This window comes from Lepisosteus oculatus, chromosome 2 (assembly GCF_040954835.1).
Source record: "Lepisosteus oculatus isolate fLepOcu1 chromosome 2, fLepOcu1.hap2, whole genome shotgun sequence".
Classification (NCBI taxonomy): Eukaryota; Metazoa; Chordata; class Actinopteri; order Semionotiformes; family Lepisosteidae; genus Lepisosteus; species Lepisosteus oculatus.
In genome coordinates this window covers 3,702,630-3,726,724 of record NC_090697.1, presented here as the reverse complement: position 1 = coordinate 3,726,724, position 24,095 = coordinate 3,702,630, and the positions used below count along the sequence as shown (strand labels likewise).

General features: G+C 35.7%; 2 protein-coding genes across 2 annotated transcripts; one reads left to right on the top strand and one right to left on the bottom strand.

Moving 5' to 3' along the window:
• Window positions 1-3,445: 3,445 nt before the first annotated feature.
• On the bottom strand, window positions 3,446-4,465 carry LOC102687812 (trace amine-associated receptor 1-like). Its single transcript, XM_069185520.1, has one exon. It carries the CDS (start codon window positions 4,463-4,465, stop codon window positions 3,446-3,448), a length of 1,020 nt encoding a protein of 339 aa, XP_069041621.1.
• A 9,316-nt stretch (window positions 4,466-13,781) lies between these two features.
• Window positions 13,782-21,980, top strand: LOC102687612 (protein LEG1 homolog). The gene is made up of 6 exons (XM_015358493.2): window positions 13,782-14,121; window positions 14,444-14,533; window positions 15,772-15,953; window positions 17,193-17,314; window positions 17,764-18,002; window positions 21,652-21,980. Exons 1-6 carry the CDS (start codon window positions 13,824-13,826, stop codon window positions 21,801-21,803), a joined length of 1,083 nt encoding a protein of 360 aa, XP_015213979.2. The 5' UTR covers window positions 13,782-13,823; the 3' UTR covers window positions 21,804-21,980.
• Window positions 21,981-24,095: the final 2,115 nt, after the last annotated feature.

The window sequence follows — 24,095 nt, the reverse complement described above, 5'->3', positions numbered from 1 at the left end:
AAAGGAGTAGGAAGGTTTCATCCTAGTTTCAGGATAATTTTGGTTTTGGATATCTTTCTGCAATAGAAAGATTGCACTCTGTGATTGCACTCTCACTCTGTGAGAATGCGGATGGAGAGATCAGCCTAAAAATTATGGAGCCTTCCATAATTTCTAAAAATTATGTCTCTTTTTTCCAGCATGGAATAAACCTTTACTTCTTCCTTTGCAGTGTAAACATGCTGACACAGCTATCTACTTGAACTTGAACTTTTAAAATTATTTTTTCACCTCACCCGTGAAGAGCTTATGATTTCCTACAGGGATATACAGTATTTATTTAGTGAGTAGGGCATTAGAATAAAACATACTGTACCTCAACCTGAGACAAGCACAGTGTTGGAAAATGACTCTCATTTTGAGTGGCACTATGTTTTGTGGATGGTTTGTTTAATGAGTTTTTAAGCTGTTACATGCACAGAAAGCAGTTTCCTGCAGTACTGCATGTACATTTCTTTTGAACAAATCGGAATTACTGGCAGAAGGCAGAACGTTGCTAAGTTTTTTAACTAATTTAGACCTGAATTTCCCAATTTCAGTGTAAATATAAATTGGTTTAGGTGGGTAGATGTGTCAGCATGCGTAGACTGCAAAGGAACAAGTAATAGGTTTATTCCAGGCTGAAAAGAGAAGAAAGAAAACACGTTTTGGCCGTGGAGCCTTCTTCAGGTGTGAGAAAGACAGGGCAGTAAGCAAAGGTAATGTAGCAGGAGAACAAAAGCTGGAAGAGAGGAGGAGTGAGAGGCGGGAGGAGGGGGACAGACAGAGTGGCCAATCAGGTAGTGTGAAGTCAGGATGGGTGAAGAAAGGTGTGAAATGAAACCTATAATGAATAGAGAGAATTTAGAAGAAAATTAGTCTGTCATTGTGAGAACTTGAACTTGAACTTTATTGCCATATGTAACTGGTACTGGTACAATGGAATTCTTACTTGCAGAAAGTCTCTCGATTGTAAAACAAGTGTAAAAAACAAAACAAAGTGCAAACAGTGCATCAAGACAATATACAAACAAACAGTAGACAATGTGCAAGTAAACATGTAGACAGTTTGAATGTAAACAATACAGACGTGTAAACAATGACTGGAGATGTGCAATAGATAAGAAATCATAAAGAGGTAGATGGTGATGGTGTAGGTTTGGTCTGAGGGGGATGGCTAAATGTGTTCTCCAGTCTCACTGCTTGTGGATACAAGGGGGAAGATGTGATCCTAGCTGCAGGATAATTTTAGTTTCTGTAGTCTTTCTGATGTAGGAGTTAGAAAAATCATCTTTGAGAACAAAGGCTTGGAGAAATCTTTAATCTTCACAGCCCTAAAATGTTCTCTTAAGCAGTCTCCGAGTCTCCTTCCTGTTTCCCCAATGTAGATGGCTGAGCATTTACTGCAAGAGATACAGTAGATAAGGTTGCTGTAGGTACAAGATGTCTTCTGAGTCCTGAGGGGTCTTGAATGGGTTGTTAGATATGTACTTGCAGGTGATACAGCAAGCTCTGTTGCAAGGGAAAGTGCCTGGTGTGGATGATTGCTGAGGGCGGTCAAGGGAGCTGTGAACAAGAAGATTATGCAGATTAGGTGGTCAGCGATATGAGATGATGGAGTGGTCAGAAAAGAGGGTCCCAATGGAGGGATCATCCTTTAGGATTGAAAAGTTGTCGTTAATAGTCCTGGGGATATGAAGTGTGTTGGGGTGGTAGGGAAGCACCAAAGGAATACGGTTGTTATGGTGGGAGTTCCTGATTGAGTTGATGATCTAGAAGGGTGTTTTTGGCACGGGCAAGGGCCCTGTCAATAACACTGCTCGGGTATCTGTTGATGAAAAAAGAGTACATTTTGAGGGCTTGGTTCTGGAAATCAATGTTCTCGCTGCAGAGTCGTCATAGCTGTTGTAGAAGACAGGGCTTTACACCTGAAGAAGGCTCAATGGCCAAAACGTTGTGTTTTCTTTCTTCTCTTTTCAGCATGAAATAAACCTATTAATTGTTCCTTTGCAGCCTACGCATGCTGATGCAGCTACCCACCTGAACTAATACAATAATGTGTTTTTTTTTTTGTGGGTAGCCTTTTGTGGGTCTGTGTGTGCTCTGGTGATTCTGGGAGTTGAATAGAATCTGTGGCAAGGAAATAAGTGACCTAGCAAACTTTTAGTGAAAGGGGCGACAAAACGTCTGCACTTGTTCTATGTTTCTGGACGGTTTGCTGACATCGGGAGAACTGGAAGAAAATAGACAGTATGAAGGGAGTAAAGCCGCTTGTGTTTGGCTGCATTTGGAAGCAAAAGTGTGACAATTTGACCTGATGCCTGTTCAATGAGACCATTTTATAATTAACCACTGATGTTCCATCTTTATTTTTCAATTCAGGCATTAAAGGAATAAAACCAACATTAAAACACTTTTTAGAAGGTAGTTTTAAGAAAGTGCTGTATATTTTTATTCCATTTGGAAATCTTACATTTAGTAACATACATTAAAAATAACCATAATTATTAACACTTTAATTGAACAACATATGGTTGTTTAATTAAATTGCCATTATAAAAATGCTATTACATTATTTTTTGAAAAACAGAAAAGTCTTTACCTTTCTGCTTTAAGTAACCTTTGATTAGGAAGTGCAAATAACATTGCACACTGTCAGTACATGAATTGCAGTTTTTTTCAAAAGATAATTTTACACTAAGTGAGCTCTGAAGATGTTATTTTTTCAGCACGTTAGATGAGAGATTTTTTTTGTACTCTTAAAAAGTACAATATTCTGTGGAAATAAAATAATCAAATAGACTGTATGATGATGGCAAAAATGTAATGGTGATTTATTTAGTTATTTTCTAAATGTGGTGGCAGCCAGGTCTGTCCTCTATATTCTCCAAAAATTACACAGTGTGGATGTTTGTCTGATAAATCACATTAGAGGTCAACAACTGTTCTAGGAAGGCTTGGGCTTTAAGGCATTATATTAGTTTGAATAAATGCATACAGAGATATTATCATATTTGTTTCATAATATCATACACAGAGATGAGATGAGAAAGCCTGCATCACAATTGCACATCAATGTTGGCAGCACATGATAAAGAAAGCGAGATGCAAAAGTATTAACTTAACAAGGGATTTCAATAATATTTATCTTTCTCTACACATGGTCTCTGAAATTGTAGACCTATTTGTTACTGAATTATACAAAGCATTGTGAGAATATAAATATTTTTCATGTCTTGCAAATATTTAACAAAAATCTTTCTTTGTCTTTTATTTAAACCCCTCAACAAAATGATAGTTCATTTAATTCCATAAATCATAATCACCTCTTTGTAACAATCATAATATTGTCAATTTAATATTGTCACGGTTATAATAATTTAATAATGAATTATATATAATATAATTAATATGTGATTAAATAGCTTTAATCTGTAATTAGTTTTGTTCTAGAAGAATCGGTTTGAAATATTTGACCAAACACAATCATAACAAAAGCTTTTCTAAACCAGCTGTAAAAGAAAGCATAGACAAGAGGATTAAATGTAGAATTTAAGTAGCCTACCCACAAAAGGCCGTCAATAAAACCTGGTGGAATTGAATAATTAAATATAGCATTCACGGAATTACACAAGAAAAATGGCATCCAGCAGCAGAGAAAGACCCCCATCACTATGCCCAGTGTCTTTGCAGCTTTTCTTTCTGTCTTGCTTGAAGTTGTTTTCCTGCTGTCTTCGGAGGTCCTACTCTGGGATACTATTCCTTGAATTGTCCTGGCTTGTCTCCTTGCTACAAGGAAAATTTTCAAATAGATGCCTATCATGATAAACCCAGGGATGTAAAAAGAGAGTGTGGAGGAAATAATGCTTGATGCTTCAGTCTGTATCAGATTACAGCTACCTATACAATAAAATGTGTTATAGTAGACATCTTCCATTCCCATTATATTTAACTCTAGAAATATCATTCCAAATCCGGTAACAGCTGAAATACTCCAACTAACTGTAATCATGTAAAATGCAACACAGACATTAATTTTAGTTTGATATTTTAGCGGTTCACATACAGCATAATATCGATCAATTGAAATGAAAGACAGATGCAAAATAGAAGCAGTACATAACATGACGTCTACACTCTCATGGATTTTACAAAATAAGTCACCATAATACCAGCAGGATTCAAGGCATCGGACTATAGCTGTAGGCATCAGAAAGCCTCCTAATAGCAAATCAACAACCGCTAGAGAAAGGACAAGAAAATTGGTCGGCGTGTGAAGCTGTTTGAAGTGAGCAATGGAGATGATGACAAACAGGTTTCCACAAACAGTCAAGAGAATAATTGTTACAGCGACAAGATACAGTGGGATACGTAGAGTAGCCAAATAAACTTGTTTCAGACATGAATTGTTTACAGAGTCGTAACAGAACTGTGCATTTGCAGCCATCCCGGTTTGAGAGAAGTTCATGTTGGGCAGTCGAGGCAAAGTGTGAAAAGTATCTTCCTGGAGAAAGACAAAAAATCATGCAATTGATAATTTCAATAACACAATTTCTAGTTTTCTTAATTTATAATTAGAGGTATCATTTTTATACCAAAAAGCACAACTGTCTTTATCACTAAAACTTGAAACACTTGATAAATAACTTTGTTTTTTTTAAATAGTACAGTATATGGATTCGTGAAAGCAAATAATTTTTCGTGTGTTCAACTAAACTGAAGCAGACCAGCATGGCTGTAGTATCCCCTTTCCTCTCTGTATAATTCTGACAATACAATTTCTTGTAATAAGCTGAACTAGTTTAGCTTTAGTATCACTGACAAATTTTATATTTTCAATGTCTTTCGTTTTTTAAAAGTGCATGTGGTCATACAGTGTAAAGCCAGAAATGTTTTTATATTGGTTTAATCCATGCTTAATTGCAGTCATACTATAATTCCTTTGGTATGTTCTACCAATGGGTGTACATTACTGGAGCTACTGCATACTGTATCATGTAAAACACAAAATCAAAAACTAAACAAAAATTCATTTGTTTCTTTAAATCCTTGATAATTTGCAGATTTGCAGGTTTTCACAATGTGCACAAGGTTTTCACTGTGTATTTACTATATATATATAATATTATTATTACTCCTTGATACTTATTTAAACACCTTCTGTTGCTTTATGATAACATGTCAAATTCTTATTATATATTAGATTGATCAAGCTGTAACCTCTTGGACATAAATCACAAGCGTTACTGTACATTTGTTAATTAGTTGTTATTGCCATTTGACATTGGTATGAATGAGATGGAATAGGAATGAAGTTAAAATTATAGAAATCAACAGATTTCTCAATTTTAAATGAAAAACTTTGATAAAATTGTTAAGTGAGTACACGTGTGCCAAAGGAGAAATGTGTATTTAATTTGTGTAAAACATATTAATATGACTAGTAAAGCTTAAGATATTATATTTTATTACTAAAGGTGTACAAAATACATATTACTGTATGTTGATAAAGTTACAAAACATTTCTAATAATAGGAAATAAAAGAAATGAGGAAATCTTCAAAATATAAAAATAAAAATAACCACAAGATGCCCATCAGGCTTAAGGTTTCAAAAACATCCAAAGACAGAAGTAATTTCTACAAAACTGTATATTCACTATCCAATCACTTATATATTTTTAATCTGCATTTATTAGGACTATTTCTATGGAAAGCTAAAAAAAAGATTAAAAATTTTATGCAGTAAAACAGGATGTTTAATTATTGTTGAATTAAACTGTTCCAGTAAAATCACTATAAAATAGTAATATGTTTTTTGAATGATAAGATGCATTTACTGTTTTCACAAGCTTACCTTGCTCAGATGTTTAGTGGCAACATGTCCAGCAACTTTGTAGAGGCTTTTTTATACATTAATTATCTGCCAAAGGCCCAATGGCTCTGCTACTGCTGTTCTGGCTCTCATTAATTGCCGACAAGACATTTCATCATTATTTTACCTTATGGAGCTTATGTATTCCCCATTGGCCAGCAAACACTTGAACTGGACATTATACAGTACATTACCCCCAAAAAACTAAAGCTTAGTAGTAATTACCTTCTAACACATTTTTTATTCCATACTGTATATACATGATAGATAATGCATATTCTGCGTACTGCAATTTCCTTCACGGGATCAATAAAGTATCTATATACATATTTCATTTTGTTTAAAAACGTGCAGTGTGGGTAGCTTTACTGTATGTAAACAGAACTTGATTAACTGCATGATAAGGAAAAATGTTCTTAAGATTAAGTGGTAATTATTGAGTGAAAAATCTCTTTCCAACTTTGAATGAAATGGCGTTGTCCAACATACTATGTAAATATTGTCTTCACTGTTTATCACGGATGCTTCCCATAGAAGAGTTTTTCTGATGATTTGTCCTGTGGACAGCGGGTGACCAATAGAGAGACTGTTGTGGGAAATTACTTCTTCCATAGAGCAGGACACCTGTTTATGGCTTCCTCTGTTCATTTCCCTCCTTTAACACTTGCAGCAGAGCATTTGTTATTGCAGCTGTTGGTAGCAGGTTGAGTGGTTTTATTGCAGGTTTTATTGGTTTTATTGGGTATGGATAATATGATGTACCACTTCAGGGACAGTACTATGTATATAGTTCACATTGACTGGATAGATTCTCAAAGACAGTACTAAGTCTTACGCTATGAAAATCATTTCCTAATAAGCTTCTAAGTAAACCATATACAATGAGTTTGAATTTTATTGTTTTCAAGCATGGTGTAATTGTATCTTGATTTGACATTGGAATGTACTTACAAACTAACTAACTTTACAAAAGTGCAGCAATAATTTGATATGGGATATATCTGTATTTACATACTATATACATACTGTATTTACCATAGTGGTGAAATTAAGTTTAAAAAAATATTAAAACAATATTTCATACTACAGTATGCAGCCTGATCAAGAAACACAGTTTTCAGCAACACCTCTCACCTGATTAAGTAATGATGCAATAAATGTTATCTACAATTACTTTTTTCACTAACTCTGTTCTTCAACGGATAGCGGTGACCACATTCACATTTTTCTTTCTAGTCTGAGCAATAAGAACAGGGTTGCAGGGAGTCGCAGTCTATCCCACCAAGCAACGTTTTTGGTCACCCTGCGGTCTGTGTGGATCCTAATGCCCCAGTATAGTGATGGAGACACTATACTGTAAAAAAGGTGCTGTCCTTCAGATGAGGTTCCAGAGCGTTCCAGAGGGGTGCGTAAACCGGGCGATCACTCCAGACTGTACGCCCGGTTCAAAGTGGGTCAGCTGCACTGGTCAGCGGCTTTCCTAATCCTCGCCCTGATCACTACCACTCCTGTCCTGCTTTTCGACACGTACCCCAGCCGGGCGCTCTTTGGCAGCAGCGCCAGGCGAATGCGCAACATTAATGTAAATATAAAGGTCAATATACTGTAGTGTCTATAATATTTGCTATTTTAGTTTTTCAAAGAAATGTTTGTTAAAAGAAAACTCATAGTGATTTCTGGATTTGAACACCTGACCTCACGCTTATAAGTCAGTCACTTAAGCTATCACATTACCGATCCAGTCATGGGACACGCACTGAAACAGCCGTACACATATCAATGGAAAGTTTTATACTACTGTTTGTGCTACAGTACCAGAATATAATTATATCGTTATTAATTTCTTTAGATACACGATTCCATATTATATTCCCTATCATTAAAATTCTAAAAGTATGCTTTTGTTTACTCTGATAACGAGCGTATTTGCAGAAAAGGTTAAAAAGTTCAATTTTCACAAAGTATAAAAACGTACAGTAATATTGTCAGAAGGAGCACGTAAAAACGTTTCCAAAATAACCACATGTAAGAGTTTGATGCTTAAAATGTTTAGGGAGAAATGGAATACTGGTGTGTAGTTTTTCTTTAAACTATCAACACCAGCCATATATACAGTAGTACAGTTTACATACAGTAATAGGTTTACGTTCCTAAATTAATATATTTTATGAGCATGTGAAAGGCATACTTTGTATGATTAGAAACGAATGCATGATCGGATCAACGAAATGCTGTGGTGTTACTTTTTGTCAATGAAAAAATAGTCTTTTCGTTTACGAAGACGGTTACAAAGAATGTGGACCAGGGTAATACTTTGAGTTAACAGCTTGTTCAAGGTCATTCATTATTAATACTATTAGTAATATGTTCGGTAAAGAAAATATTTCTACATAATTAAAATATTTATGATAAAGGTGGTAGGCTGTGTACTTTTGTCCAACTGAGCAATCTTGCTTTCATAAAATATACCAACTTTTATAATGTATAATGATTAACATGCTGTAATACACAGTTTAAATTTAAAAGTCTAAAGAGCATTCAACTTAAATTCTTAATTGAATAAAGATTGCCCCCCGGGATTCGAAACCGGATGTTTTCTAGTGACAGCTCGAATGTTGTACAGGGAGGTTAAGCTTTATTAGCTCCACCTGCTGGTGATTCCGGATACTATTTACATAATCTAATTTGCATGCGGTATATTGCGGTATATTGCTCACACTTAGCTTCAGCAGGTTGCCAGTTGTTAGTTACAGGGTGATATGGCTGCTGACGTTATATAAATTTAACCTTACACTTAACAAATTCAATTTGTTCTGCCTCACACATCAGCCTATAGACTAAAAATTACATAAAATTATTAAATTGTTTAATATGTCTGAATCTGAAGTATAGCTCTTGTAAAGAAGAATGCATGCAAGTAATAATACCTGTTTCCGGTACTGTAACCTGGTTTAATTTGAATAATCACCAAACGTGCTGTTTAATTGGCAAAGCACAGTTACCTCACAGTTCCAGGGGTTGCAGGTTTAATTATGGCCTAAGGCTCATGAACTGCATGGATTTTACTTGTTCTTTTTGCTTTTGTGTATGTTTTCTGTAAGTGCTGCAGTTTTTACAGAACTCCACTGTCCAGTGCTCAGTCAAGCCATACTCCCTGTGTTTCCATGACACACCCTAGGTTGCCATGACCACCTCCAAGATGAGCAGCAATACTGGATGAATTCTATTATACCAAGGGACTGCTTATTATCAAATTAGACCTTATGTACACTTTAAGTGTCAATCGAAACATCCCAGTTAATAGCTTGTAAATATCGTCCCTCGTATCTTTGTGTACAGTGGGAAAAGCACCATCTGGCCTTTTCAGCTTGTTTGCCTTCAGCACTCACAGCCCCTGTGAATCTGACATATTATCTAATATTGTCTAGTATTTAGATGGATCCTACATTAAGGATTACTACTACATTCTGGTTTCTTTCATAATATTATATGACTATGTTTGCTGCTTTTTTAATCCCATCACTCAGCAATATTTAGTTTTGAATTCTTTAAAACCAATAAACCTTAATTTTGTTGATTTGTGGTCCCGTGGTAGTACTGTATTCGCCTCTACTGTTGTCTTAATCAAACATCTTTTTGATTTGCTTATTATTGCATCATTTTTTTTCTTTTTGGGATCCTCCCATTCATAGGCTTGATAAAATACTTTATTTCTTATTAAGATTTTAAAGGTTACATTTATTACACATTACATTCAGGTCTTTACTTACTTTCTTAAAGAATAAAATTGTACCCTGCCTCTAGTGCTGTATGTATTAGGAAAAGGGACATATTTGGAAAGAATGTATATTTAAACACTAGCAGGGCAAACATGAATTTTGACCTCCAGAAATGCTAGCCTTGCAATGTCCTGATATTACATATCTCTCATACTCCCAGTCAGTTTAAACACAGACGTCTTTGTTGCTGAGCCACAAGACAGGTGTCCAGCTTTGAAACATCAGAAAATCAGAATCTACAACGTGAATACATAATAAAACTGAGTGTATGGGAGGGGATCTTAATTGTGTGGTTAATCTGTGTAATTACCTAGCTACAGCAACAAAAGCTACATGTACACCACTTACTTTATACTGCCAATAAATCATTAAACAGCAAACACACTCCTGCTCCTGTGCTTACAGTCTCTCTCTTACTTTTATTGCTGGGGGGGGGTGGCTCTACCCTTCTGTATCACTTTATTAGCCACATACAATTTCTTGCATTAGGAATTTGTCTTTTCGTTTACCCCAGCTTGCTCTCCATGAGACACACAGACAGGGAGAGAGCAGCCTGGGGTCAGAGTGCAGGGTCAGCCATTTATACAGCACCCCTGGAGCACTTGGGGTGAAGGTCCTTGCTCAGGGTCCCAACGGAGTAGGATTCCTCTGCCGGCCGTGGGATTTGAACCAGCAACCTTCCAGCCACAAGAGCACATCCTTAGCCGCAGAGCCCCGCCTCTCTGCTCCGCTAATTAATAGGTGATTATTTAGCAATTATTAAGTTAGAAAAATTAAGCTATCCTAGCTGACATTCAAGCAAATTACAAAGGAACCCATTATAAATCATCATTATCATAATAATTAACATATGCAAAATATAATTATCAAAAGTAAAAAAATTTAATCAAATTCAGTTGTAATTTGAACAAATAAATCAATTTCATTAAAGAACAACCACAGTATGCAATGCTAGCCATGAGGTTTATGTTTACCTATTTTGACAATACAAATTATACTGTATAGTGGAAATGAGTTATACCTTCGTCTGAGAATTCCTCATAAAAACAGCTAACTAAACAGCCTAAACGTTTTTTTCCAGACAGACAAATATTGGCTCCTGTGTGCTGCCAAAAACTGCAGTGCCTGTTATGTGCTTATAGTTATAGAACATAAGTTATTCAATTCTAAATGGACTAATTACTCATTTATTACTTTAGTACTTAACACCAATATAAAATCAACTTTGTGCATAGTGCCCCCTTTAAAAAACACCTGGTTCTTTTTCACATATACGATTTTGTTTGCATAAAAATATATATGTAAACAATGGTTTTGTGATACAGGATGTTGCTCATCCTTTCAGAAGGGACAGAGACCAACTTGATCTTTTTTTAGATACAGTAATTTTCTCCTGAGGACATCACACAAACTGGGCAAATGGCCCTCCCACCTCATCATATTTTTTATATTTTTTTGTAGAATTGATTATTATTTTCCTCCTAACCAGAGCAAGATAAAGAATTTAATGTTAAAAGCTTCAGAACTCCATGACAAAAAGATAAGATTTGGTCTTTGTTTTGTCACATCATCAAATGCATTTTTGTTATTTTGGAATTTAGCACAGGTGACTTTGTTTTTTATTTTTTAGTTATTCAATTCTAAATGGACTATTACCTATTACCTATGGACTTTACCTGTTTGTCATACATGCTAAGGTATTCTGTTACACAGTCTTGAATCTGAAAGGCAGGTTTGAGACAAGAATATTCCAATTAAATACCACAACTCAAATTGTTTATGGAACTTTACCTGTTTGTCATACATGCTAAGGTATTCTGTTACACAGTCTTGAATCTGAAAGGCAGGTTTGAGACAAGAATATTCCAATTAAATACCACAACTCAAATTGTTTATGGATTGTTAGATTTATACAGTTACTGCAAGGTTGATCTTTTTACACCATGAAAGTAATGCTATCTACCAGTACTTCTCTGGTAAACTTTATAAAGGTTAACAAAACCATAGTGAATGTGTCAGTGATACTACTATAAATAAATGTGTCCAAATGTTTGTTTCAGTTTTCAAGCAAAGAAAATGCTTGCTGTAACCCAACTAGCAATCAGTCCTTGCTTTTGCCTTGCTTTGGCCCAAAAGGCCAAAACATGAACACTGCTCTTACCAAAACAAAATAAATATTAGAAATATTAGATTCAATTGCGAGTCCCAATTGATAAACCAATGAATCAGTTGACATATGAACATATTTCTCTAATGTGTCATACTAAACAGTCATTTGAAGTTCAAAAGCAATATCATTGTGTTTTACAGAACACTGCAAATATACTTTACTTGCTATACTAATCAAGAGTACATTATCTGCAATAGGACATGGAATGACAGCTCGGAGATGTAACAGCTATGATGGAGCTGCTACTGTGGACTGCATTTTTTTCTAAAGGTGTGGCTTTGTTGATTTGGAGCACAAATCCTTTCGATTTGTCAGCGATGTGTCTGGCGTACTGCTAGCTCTATGGAATTTCATAGAAGGAAAGTCAAAAAGACATGTTGTCTCCGAAATAACAAAGTAACACAGCATGAGATCTTCTTCATCTTCTGATAGAACTTAAGCTGTCTCAAGGGTTCCCGAGTACACGAGTGCACAACTGTCCATGGAAAAAAAGATAATGCACAAGCAAACCTAATGACACAATTAAGGAAAATAAAATTATGTACTTCTTTCTAAACCTCATTTAAATTCTTATTCGTAGCAGCAGTAATCCTAAACAGCTACAGTCATTTAATATTTTCTTACTAGTTAAAGATTTTATGCAAGATCTTTAATAGTATTAAAAACATATAAAGCAAATAATTGTAAAAGCACTCGTCTTTTGTCTCCTGATGTTTGTAATTCCTCCTTGACCATCTGTATTTCTTATTATGTTTTTAATTCCTGTGTGTAGACTTCATAACAAGGGAAAATCTTTATCTACAATCACCTTTCACACCTTTTGACCGATGGGCCTTATTAACACTTCACACATAAAGACAGGTCCATGTACAATCAGAGAAGCATTGTCCCCTTTCCCTTTTCTTCATGTGGAGTCAGCTGGCTTGTAACACAACCTCTTTAACAGACCAGCTGACTGCAAGTGGAGAAAAAGAAAGGCTGACTAGTTGAAAAATTTCCAAGGTGAAATTCTAAATCCTTAAACACTTGCAATAACGTATAAATGTTATTTGAAAGTAATATTAATTCAAAACATAGAAAGTTAAGACATTTAATTTAAATTAAATAGGAAAGATGGATGGTAAAAAGCACGGATTATTATAATTCATAGCTTATATGCAAGGTTATATTATTTATAATACTATTATATTTGCAGATTATGATCAAACAGGGAATGACACTAGAGATTTAGGTTATACACTATAGCTACCCCTCAGGAATGTGGTCAAGCAGATGCACATGATTTATAGGTACTTCAGAACTACATGCAATTCACAAAATGGGACAAAAATTATACCAAAATATTTATAACCCAATAACCTAGGTGAATTGAATGGACTGTGCTAAACTACAAACATGCAATTGATGTACATTTTGTATTTTAGACAGTAAATGCTGTATTTAACATTGGACAAGATTGCTCAGGGCATCCACTGATCAGATGTTATATACCTTATTGACAGCTTAAGTGTGCAATTGTTGATTTATCAAACTATATTTGCATGATTAGCATTATATTGTAATATACTTAGCATAATCACCATTGATTAATGAAATGCCACATGGAACAAACTGTAGTGGTGCTATAACATTTAATTTTAATGTTACTATTGTTAATAATTCAAGAATGTGTAACTGTATCTTTTTTTTTGTACTTTGCACAACTAAGTTTTTATACTGGTTTTTATAGACTAAGAGAGACTGAAGATAACTGCTGCTTCTGAGGCCATTGACACTAATCCTAAAGTTCATTATACCTACAGAAATATTTGCCTAAAGGATAAAGTGCTGTCCACTAAAATTAGCAGAGGAAATAGATAACAAATTAACTTTTTGTGTTTTAAAGATTTTATTTAACATTCAGATCAAAGTCCTATATTTCGGTCTTCATAAGAAGCACAGTGTAACAAAGCAGAATAGTGCGGATTTGGTTTTCCACAGAGATGATGAAAATAAATCTATCTGTTACTCTCTCACTTTTATACTTTATATGCATTCATGCAGAAAAAAGTGATGAACCTCTCAGCTATCCTTCTTTGTGGGACAAAGTACCAGGGCAACTTGATGAATTGGCAAAGGATGGCAAGATTGCCATCAACCCCTGGTGTTACATGCACAGAATGAGTCTGTATAAAGTGTTGCTGAGTGTAACAGACAAATATATGACAACTATTGGCTTAAATGGCACAGACAATCCTTTATGGGGCTTTCCAGCACAGCTTGGATGGAAATTCCGAACAGGTATGTCTTAAAACCTCTTTAGTGCATGCTCCAGAATATAACACCAATTATATTAAACAGACATTTGACAGCAAATTCAAAATGCTGAAATATTGATCTACACATTTTATTGTCAATAAAGTACAACCAATTGTTTCATGGTGCAGATTTTATGGTATGCATCACTTCTGTTTCTCCAGGGATAACAAAACAGAATAGAAGAACAATAACTTCTAAAGAAAACATACTCCAATAAATAGATGATTTGTTTTATGAGATCATCACATGTACAATTTGCAGTAAAAAATATGATCATAAAATAATTTCCTCTTCTTATCATCAGGTAGATTAAATGATCCTACAACTGTTTCTCTGCTCTGTGACCATTGCTCTGGAGGCGATTCATGTATTTCTCCAAAAAGCTGGTGGAGCTGTGAGTATGAGTTGCAGTTACTGCAATGAGTATTTTTAAGGCAATAGACACACACTGTAGAAAATCCTGACTTGTGGTAGAATGGGGCCGTGGATCTTTATACATACAACACTCCAAGCTTCAGTATATTTGAAGATCTAGGAGGTTTCCTGGATCTGAACGTTGCCTAGATGGATTTTTTCTTAAATATGCTTTTATATAAAACAATAGATTTCTCAATAAATAGGTAATCTCAAGTATTAAAAAATACTTTATACAAAATTAAAATTAGAAACTGTAGAGAGGCCACCACTTAACAGGAGCAGGTCTGCTCCAAACTGCTACAAGCTGTCCTATCCCCTATCATTATGTAAAGACCCATTAATTCACACCTTGAGAAAATACACCCATTCTACACTATTAACACATAATTGGTTGTTGCCTTAACAACACCTTAAGAACTATTTACAAAGATCAATTTGAGAGGCACCTTAGGCAGTGTCTTTGACAGACTTGTTCTTAGTCATTAAAGCATTTTTATGGGCCAGTCTGCCCCAGCATATACTAGAAATCTCCCATAATTCTTTTATAAGAATTATATATATTTGAATTATATCCTTCGGATATATCAGTTAATTAGCTAGGGATATGCCAAAGTTTAAATATTGCATAATATCAATTTCCTGTTTTAGTAATAATCCAGAATTACTTTTTTTCTTATTTTATCTTTGGAATTAATTGTCAGAAACATTTTTGTAGCATTAGCAATATGTAATCCTCCAGAATAAATACCAAAATAATGTAATTGATTATTCTATGCTGAAGACACTTGACACAAAAATAAACAATTAAGTTTGAAAAATAAATGTAAAAGAAGGTAAAAAAATAAACGTACAATTTATAAATAAGACAATGTTCTCTTATCTTTTTAGAAAACGGAAAGGTTATTTTGCAATTTTAGGTTGTCACATTTTAGGTTTAGATTTGCAACACCTTTGTACTTTTTACTGTACAATACTTTTATTAAAGATGTAACTGTTATCACAAAGGTCTACACTCATAATAGCATTCTTGTATTGAAATAGTTTTAGCACTTTTGAAGTGCATTGCATTATATAAAAATGTGAATAGTTATACGGTATAATGTACTGTACCATTACTTTCTACTTGCCTTTTTAACAAAATTGAATTGATCAAAATAATAAAAACAATTCTAATAATGGAACGATTTTCTGTCTCTATTTCACATTCACATTTAGGTGTGAATTACTATGTATCTGTTATTCCATTCCTCGCTGCAGAAGATGAGGGCTTTTTTCAACAAAGCCTTCCCATTGAGATTTTGCAACCTAGTGAAATGGCAGAAGACTTCTGTTACACAGTTTCAGGTTGTCAGTCACAAGTTCCAGAACTGATGTCAAAATGGGAAACCTTCTTCCAGGTAGAGTACTTTTACCATTGGAGCATGTACCTCTGTTAGCTGCTGTAGAGTCAAGATTATAGTACAGCATTATGTCATAGTGTTAGAAGACAGGGTTTAGCTCTTGTAAGAGTCTGGGTGACGGTGGCTTGAATCTGGAGTCTGACTCCCACACAATCACCTGGATCACAAAAACAGTGCACCATGGAGCTTTAAAATATGATAGATTTTAAATGTAGTAGAGCAACAGCACTCTAGAGATCATGTAGTCACAGTCTACAATTAAAAGTGACGTACAGTACATCAGCTCAGCACGGCCACCATTTGTGTCCACACTAGCATGTTTAAATGGAAGGATATATCTGATATTTTGCAGAGACCTTCAAGAATTATAATAAACAACTCTGGCATAGGGGTCTCATTACCTACATCAGAATTATTTTGAATGAAAGATTAATGTCATAAATATTATGTTGGTTCAATAATTCAGACTCCTGCCTGAAAATGTAATTAAATTAATTATAATTGCCCTTTGTAAAATACTGTAAAATACAGTGAAAGACACATCAAGGGATACCATGGTAAACAAGGTGCTGAATTACCATACAATACTTGTGATCTTTTATCCTGAAGCTGGTGTTGTGAGAGAACAGAGCTAGCCCAGAGCAATACTGTAGGCCAGTGGAGGTGTAAGTACAGTCTAATTTGGCAATATCTGAGAAGCTGTCAGGAAGTGGTCAAAGATTATATTGTTCTAATGGCACTACTGTGTGGCCAGCAGAGAATAAGCACAGAGGTTGAAGAGGGATGGAGGAAAACAGTATAAAAGAGTGAAAGGTCATTAAATCAGTTCAGTTTATTACTTACTCGCACTTCGGTACAATGGGGTAGAATCACGGGTACAATCTGCTCTTGAAAGTCATGTTATACAACACAAAATATGCTGGGAATCTACCTAATAGAAATGAATTTTTACATAGGACCAGATTAAGTATAAAACATGTTGGTATTAAAGGCTTTATTGGCTAGAGACCAATCACAAATAATGGTTATTTCAAGTATTTCAGTCATACCATAAGGTAAGTAATAAAGTGTTAATCCCTTAGATGCCTTAAAAATATGTGATATCAGTTCCTTATTATGTTCAATATTTACTTTTTCTTGAAGTTGTTTCAACCGCTTTTAGAAATAATGCTATACAAACTGTAGATATAATGGTTTGGAGGTTAAAATATTGTTTCCCTTTTTGTACTACTAAAGGGATTGAAAAACCTGAGTTTGTCAGATATTCCAGACCCAAGAGATGAAGACAAAATATTGGAATTAATGTGGGAGGCACAAAAACTGTCTGTTTCTACAGCAGCATCTAAATTTGCAGAGCGGTGGGTAAATTTTATTAACATAGTACTTACAAGACATGGTTCACATATTAAGGATTTTGAAGGGTATATTACAATTTCTTTCTATTACCAAAATGTTTTTAAGAGGAATTAAAGAAGTAAATGACAGTACAGTCCATGCAATAGGTCACAGAGTATATAGTTTATTGTAAAGATGTGGTGCATGGGTAATTCTCTAATAACGTTTTACAGTTTAGGTGAACATTCAGAAAAGAAATTGAAGAAAACAGTGTAGATTTTTACATATAGGCCACATTACGTTAATTGAATCAAAACATCAGATAAGCCACAAATTGCAAATAACATCCTCTTCATTTAAAGACAACCTTTTATTTTAATGGGGTGTGTTTCTGTGGTGATTAAAATGTATTATAATGGCATTTCTTAAATAGGTGACATTTTGTGAATGAAAGCTCAATTGTTTGTTTCAGTATAAAACAATACTCTGAGCCAGAGGTGAGCTTCAGCAGAAGCTGGTCCAATGCTGTTAACTATGTGGCTGCAACACACTTCCGCTCTGGCTTAAGGAAAACCAATCACTTCCAGGCCCCTATGCCAAGGAGGGTTCTTAAGGAGGGTGATAAACCTCCTAACATTGCAGACCTCAGTGCTGAAGAGAATCATGCCCTGTACATGTTCAGCTGGATGGATAGCATGAACAGGTTGATAGGTAAGTCTGTTCTGTTTATCCATGAATACCTACAATGAATATTAGTACCATAGCAAAACACTTATTTTAGTGCTTCAGACAATATTCTACAGATGCACTGTGGTCTAGGTACTCTATAAAATCTCAAGATTTGGAATTTGCAGTGTGAAGCCACTTGTTAATTTAACAGATCACTTCAGTAGTTTGGAAAATTAAGCACACTTGTCTTTTTAACCCTCAAAGCTGCACCGAACCCGTCTTTCTTTGATCAGAATTTGCTCTAGCAAACCTTAAACCACAGCAACATAAGAAAAGTTACAAAGTTACAAGAGGAGCCCATTCAGCCCATCTATTCGATTTGGGAGTCAATAGCTACAGTACTTGATCCAAGGAACTCATCCAATTGTTTCTTGATTAAAGCCATTGTATCATCTTCAGCAATATGGCGGGGATAACTTTTTCCATAATCCCACCAAACTTTGGGTTAAATTAATGCCTCCTTTCACAGTTTTAAATGAACTTCCACAAAGTTTCCAGTTGGTCACTCTGGTTCTCCTGTCACTATTAAGTCTGAAAAAATACACTGGGCTTACTTTGCTAGTGTCTTTGATGATTTTGAATACTTATATCAGGTCTTGTTAGAAACTTTGAAAGGTTGCAGATGTAGAATGGGCACCCAATACCACTTCTTATCCTGATTGTAATTAGTTCAAGGTTCAAGGCTACCCTAATCTATCTCAATGTTCCAGATTAATTTTGATACACATTTTAGTAGAGGTCATTCTAACATCAAAATTATTATCTTGTTTTCTCAGTTCTAAAATAATAATTATGTTCTTTAAATTTGTTTATACTCCTGGTCCTTGTCTTTGTTTTTAATTTAAAGATAATTCTTCATTTATGAAGCCTTGGTTAGTGCTTTACCTGGTGATGTTTCTAATTCCATCCAATTTCCTTAATATATATTTAAGCTAAAGTTATTAATTAAATTGCTTTACTTGATTTCTTTTTTTTTTCAATTTCAAGTTCGTTTATTTATCCTTTCAGTCATACACAAGTATACAGTGGAATGAAATATAGTTCCTCCTCATCCACGGTGCAAATACACAAATACAGGCAGGACAGACAGGACACTGACATAGACATTGTAGACAGGATACACATAGTGCAAAGAGCAGTTAGTGCAAATTACAAGGTAAATACATAATACAATATACACAATACACTGGGGGGATTTAAGCCCTGTCTCTGGAATTGGGGTGGGTGCAATAGATTCCAGGGTGTTGAGGAGCCTGACAGCCTACCGAAAGAAGCTGTTACAGTGTCTGGTGGAGCTAGCCAGTACACTGCAACATCTTTTCCCACATGGTAAGAGGGCAAAGAGTTTGTGGGAGGGGTACATCTATTATTTTCTTCTCATGATCATGATTTCTATTAGATTACTTGTAAATGGCATTCCCTTGAAGTATGAAGAGCTAGACCTGTCCCTCTGATATGCAGAAGTCTGAGTTGTGAGTTGGGTGGCCAGGATCCAATTTAACATCTGCACTAAATTATAGCTGTTTCACATTCCTTTGACTTGAAGTTTACTCTCTCGGTTCACTGTGGAGCCCTACTGGAACACTAAACCAGGTGAACATGCCTTCATGCAGGGCTTTAGGGACAATGGGAGCTGTCTGATCAAGGAGGGCATGAACTTCAGCCGACTTGGTGAACTAGTTCATAGCAATGAATGTGACCCAAATGCCTACCTCTTTGGCTGCCTCTGATTTTGGCCCAAGGGAAAGTTCCAGAATATGTTCCCAACTTATACACTGCTGCTGGGAGATGTTAGAAAAGGTGCTGTTAAACAGGTTTAACAAGACCAATGAACCAAGTTCATTCACAAGTAAGATTGGCCAAACATTCTCTGGGCTCCTGTTGCTTATAACCTTTTTATGCTGATGTGAACATTGCTTGTCAATTGCAAAGCATCTTAGTTATCAGACTCTAGCTAAACTCTCAACACATGTGGGGTTCTGAGGTGCCAAAGAAGCACTCTAGGGTAGTACAGATGTTCAATTATTCCAATATTTGGCACTCATCCAGATCCAAAAGTACTTATTGCGATCCCCAGCTGGTAATCTGAGGCTACCAACTTAAACTGCATCTTGTAAGCTTCCCACACTTGTGAGGCTCTCTGACATCTAGCTGTGTCCTCTGAAGACACCCTTCAAACAGCTGTGTTGCAAGAGGGGTGGTCTGTCTGATTGCTGCCATGTGCTATCTCTCTTGACGGCTCCAGTAAGTCCACTCTCACTGGCCATCAATGTCCACCACCAGTTTACAGTACTTGTTTTGTTGCTCGACCAGAAGGCTGGTTTCTGTGCCCAAGGTACCCTAACTGTTGTTGGCTTCTGGGAGTCTTGGGTGATCCAATGTTATTAATACAATGTTATGTATTGGAATACATAATCCAATGTTATTAACCCTGTTTCCTGTTTATGTGATAATTTAGCTCCTCCAAATTTCTGTAAACATTAGAGAAATTAAAATAGCTTCTGTGGGCTCAGAGAAAGATGCAGTGGGATTGGAATGGCTCTGTACTGTATAGTAACAGTGTTATATCTCCACCTAGTGGTGGCACAGCAGCAGAACAAGACATAGAGCTAGCAGTGGTTTATGTTTTCTTGCTCTGGCTATGGAGGGGCTCCAGCAGATTAGTTTCAAGCTGGTTCCAGGGGATATTGAGATCCCAGCTATCCCAGCTCCAGTGCTGTTCCAGCTGCCACTACTCCCAACTGCTTTCAGCTTTAAAGCCTGAAAATCCTTTGAACAACTAGGACTGTATCTGTACAGTATGTGTATTACTAATTTCAGAATTGTCTTTTTACCGAGCTATTTGAAACTGTTTAATATCACATTTAGAATCAGCTCTATTTCTTAATTAAATATAATTTAAAAAAAGAGCAAGTAACACTTTCCATAAATAATTTTTTGTTTGTGTCAGACTCTTCCTGTGTGCTTGCTTTTGGATTTTTGAAAATAAAATCTTAAAAAATCAAAAATAAAAACATCAAGAAAGAATATGAGCTCTAATATCTTCAGCAGAAATAAAGACTTATGACTACCCAGGTTAATTATCTTCATCTTAATTTTCCAGCTATACAAAATCTTTATAAGTAATAAAATTCTGAGACTTCTGAGACTTCATATGCTAGACAGTAATGAGGATATGTTGAATATTTTTTTTTCCATTTAGTGGTGCATTAAATTCTGAAGGCATCTGACTTGCAATACTCCTTAGCCATAATCTGTACTTTGTTATGCTTTTGTCATTCTTGTCTTAAGATCCCATCATTATCCAGCAACAAAAGTGAATTTTGCTGGTTATGAAATTATACTTACTAATTAATATTAAATATAAGAACTCATGTAAAATTGATTAAAAACTTTATGGATTCTAGGGTATGAAGAAGCACAATGTTTTTGCAGGAAATCAGTTTGCATCAGAATGCACTGACAAACAAGCTGAACACTCCCTCTAGTGACACAAAGTATTTAATGCAGTCATGTTTCTCCAGTCTTGGAACGTGTTCTTAGGGTTGCAAAACAAATAGATGCAAGCAGTTTTTTAATTGAATTTCTTTTCAACTAAATTAATTTCATAACATATTTTTTTGCTTTGAAGGTGGAACTCTGGTCAATACATGGAACAAAGCAATGTGCTCTGAAAAAGCAAGAGAAAAGGGAGAACAACTCCTCCAAGACCTGGTGATGAATCCTCAATTTGCTGTATCTGGATTGTTGTCCATTCTAATTGAGATGAGTTCCAACTGCTAGGAGCATATAGGAATGTACAGGAACTAACGTGGAAGATGAAGGGTTTTTGTTTTTTAAAAGATGCATTACATAAAATATCATTTAACATCTTTATTAAAAAATTTACAGAAGTCGCTAAAATGAAATTATAAACTGGACAGCATAATTAAACTTTGAAACATTTTTTTCAAAACCAAATTGAAATGTCTATCATTGACTCTTTTGCAAATTATTTTATCTGTTGTTTTAAAGCAAAGCCCTGTATTTTTTCTCAGTTTTAGTTTTGGCCCCTTTTGTACATGTTTACTCATGTATTTACTGTGTCTTATAAAAGAAAGGTTTTTATGTAGCCCACATATGTATTTTTTGATTATGTAAACAAAGTCCAAGAAAGGGTTTTTACATAATTTTAATTAATGTCTTGAGAATGATAGGTAGGTACCATCCAGGGCCAGAGCTGCTCTTGCCTTCACTCAAAAGACTTTGTCTCGTCGCCCACCCTAAAGTGAATCTTTCTTGTTGTCAGCAAGCCTCCAGAATCTCCAAGTTACTTCAGCAGCTGCCCCTGAGGCAGATTTTCATCCTCCTCTGTCTCTCTATTCTCACTCTCTGCTAATCCATTCTCCCCCCTTCCCTCTTCCCTCTTCCCTGTCCATTTTTGGTGGAATCCCCAACCTACCCCACCTATATCTTCTTAAAATCACATTTTAGGAAAAATAAGAAGGGAGAAGAGAGAGGAGACAAGAGTCCAGAGGAACTGGAACTCCAGGCGAGAGCCCCAACTTCATGATCATCCCAACAAGACCTGATAAATAAATATAATAATTCTCTCTCCCACTCCACTCCTCGGTTGAGAGCACAGGGAATCAGTCTGTATTTTGACCAGGGCTTCCTTGTTCACCCCTACACTGTCCCTAGCATGTGGACCAAAGCAGCTACAGCAATGGGCTCCTCCCCTCATGTGGGCGGGAATGCAGCCGGTCTGTACCAGATCTCTCTCCTCCCATACCTCTAGCCACATCCATAGCTCATATGCCTCCTTCTCGAAATTCATTTCTGTCAAGCTATATCCAGCATGTGGCAGCTTCCTTTTGGACTCTACCCTTCCACACCAGCAGCTCTCTAGGCCAACAGTGGCCTGCGCTGCAGTAGAGTTCCCCACACTCACCAAGCTAGCCATCCCCGCAACTACTATACTAGCCTACTACTAGTGCTGCAACCTATTCAGCTCACATACTGATACCCACAGCACATGTGAATCCCTGCCCACTTGTTCATACTAGCTCAGGCCTGTGACACAGTTGCTCTCTCATTTATTCTACACAGATATTTTGGTTAAATACCCTCTCAGTTCCACAAAAACTGCAGCAACACTGATATTCTGTCTTGGTGCTTTTGGGATTCGTTATGGCAGGCTCTGGGCAGCCTGCGCTACCCCAGATATACTCTACAAATCATCTCTCTACATATAATAAAAAGGACTTCGGGAGGAAGGTTAGATCCTAATCTCACACAGTTCCACTTGCCTGCATATCTAAGTCTTGCCCCCAGGACTTCCCATAGCATATCTTTCTTATAGTACTCCCACCTCATATCTACACCCCTGCAGCAACACCCTGTCTCAATCTTTGCAAACTGAAGGGGAGGGTGTAGGTCAAATACACTCTGTATATTTTGCCTCTCTCTCGCATTTATTAGGACCTAACCAAACTACTGAAAGTAAAATGTTCTATGATGTTATATTTATGTTGGCATATGACATTTACCAGATAAGAAGCAATTTTGCAGTGTTCTTGCTTTGGAGACAATCACATGACAATCATGTAACTATTACAAATGAGCACACAGAGAACCATGAACAGAAAATTTAAGTACTTTTGAATTCATGCTGAAAACATATTTGAATGTAAACAGTACAGAACATCAAGGTAGTCGTTAACAGTAGAAACAAGCAGGTAGCAGGTTTTTGTGGTATTAACGGTGTTTCATCAAATCAAACAATCTACAGCATGACAAACAATTATGCTTAATAGAAATATTCTGTTTCAGGGCGCAATTCAAACTGGAGAATTCAACAATAGAGGTTCTGTTAATCAATTGTCATGCATAAAGCATTAATCTGAATATTAATCCACCATGTAATATTTAAAATATAATTATATATTTTAAATATTATAATTTTTTAAATGTATACCAAGCCTGCATGGAGTTTATATTTTTACAGCTGTACAGTAGGTGACTTTGAAGAGTCTCTTAGATTTTAGATAAAGTTTGTGACACTTGAAAGAGTAAACACTTCAAGCTTCAAAGCAG

Coding starts and splice junctions, on each gene's coding strand:
- LOC102687812 (XM_069185520.1), bottom strand. CDS start 4,465: ATGGCTGCAAATGCACAGTTCTGTTACGACTCTGTAAACAATTCATGT.
- LOC102687612 (XM_015358493.2), top strand. CDS start 13,824: ATGATGAAAATAAATCTATCTGTTACTCTCTCACTTTTATACTTTATA. Junction 14,122..14,443: donor TGGATGGAAATTCCGAACAG/GTATGTCTTAAA, acceptor TCTTATCATCAG/GTAGATTAAATGATCCTACA. Junction 17,315..17,763: donor GCATCTAAATTTGCAGAGCG/GTGGGTAAATTT, acceptor TGTTTGTTTCAG/TATAAAACAATACTCTGAGC.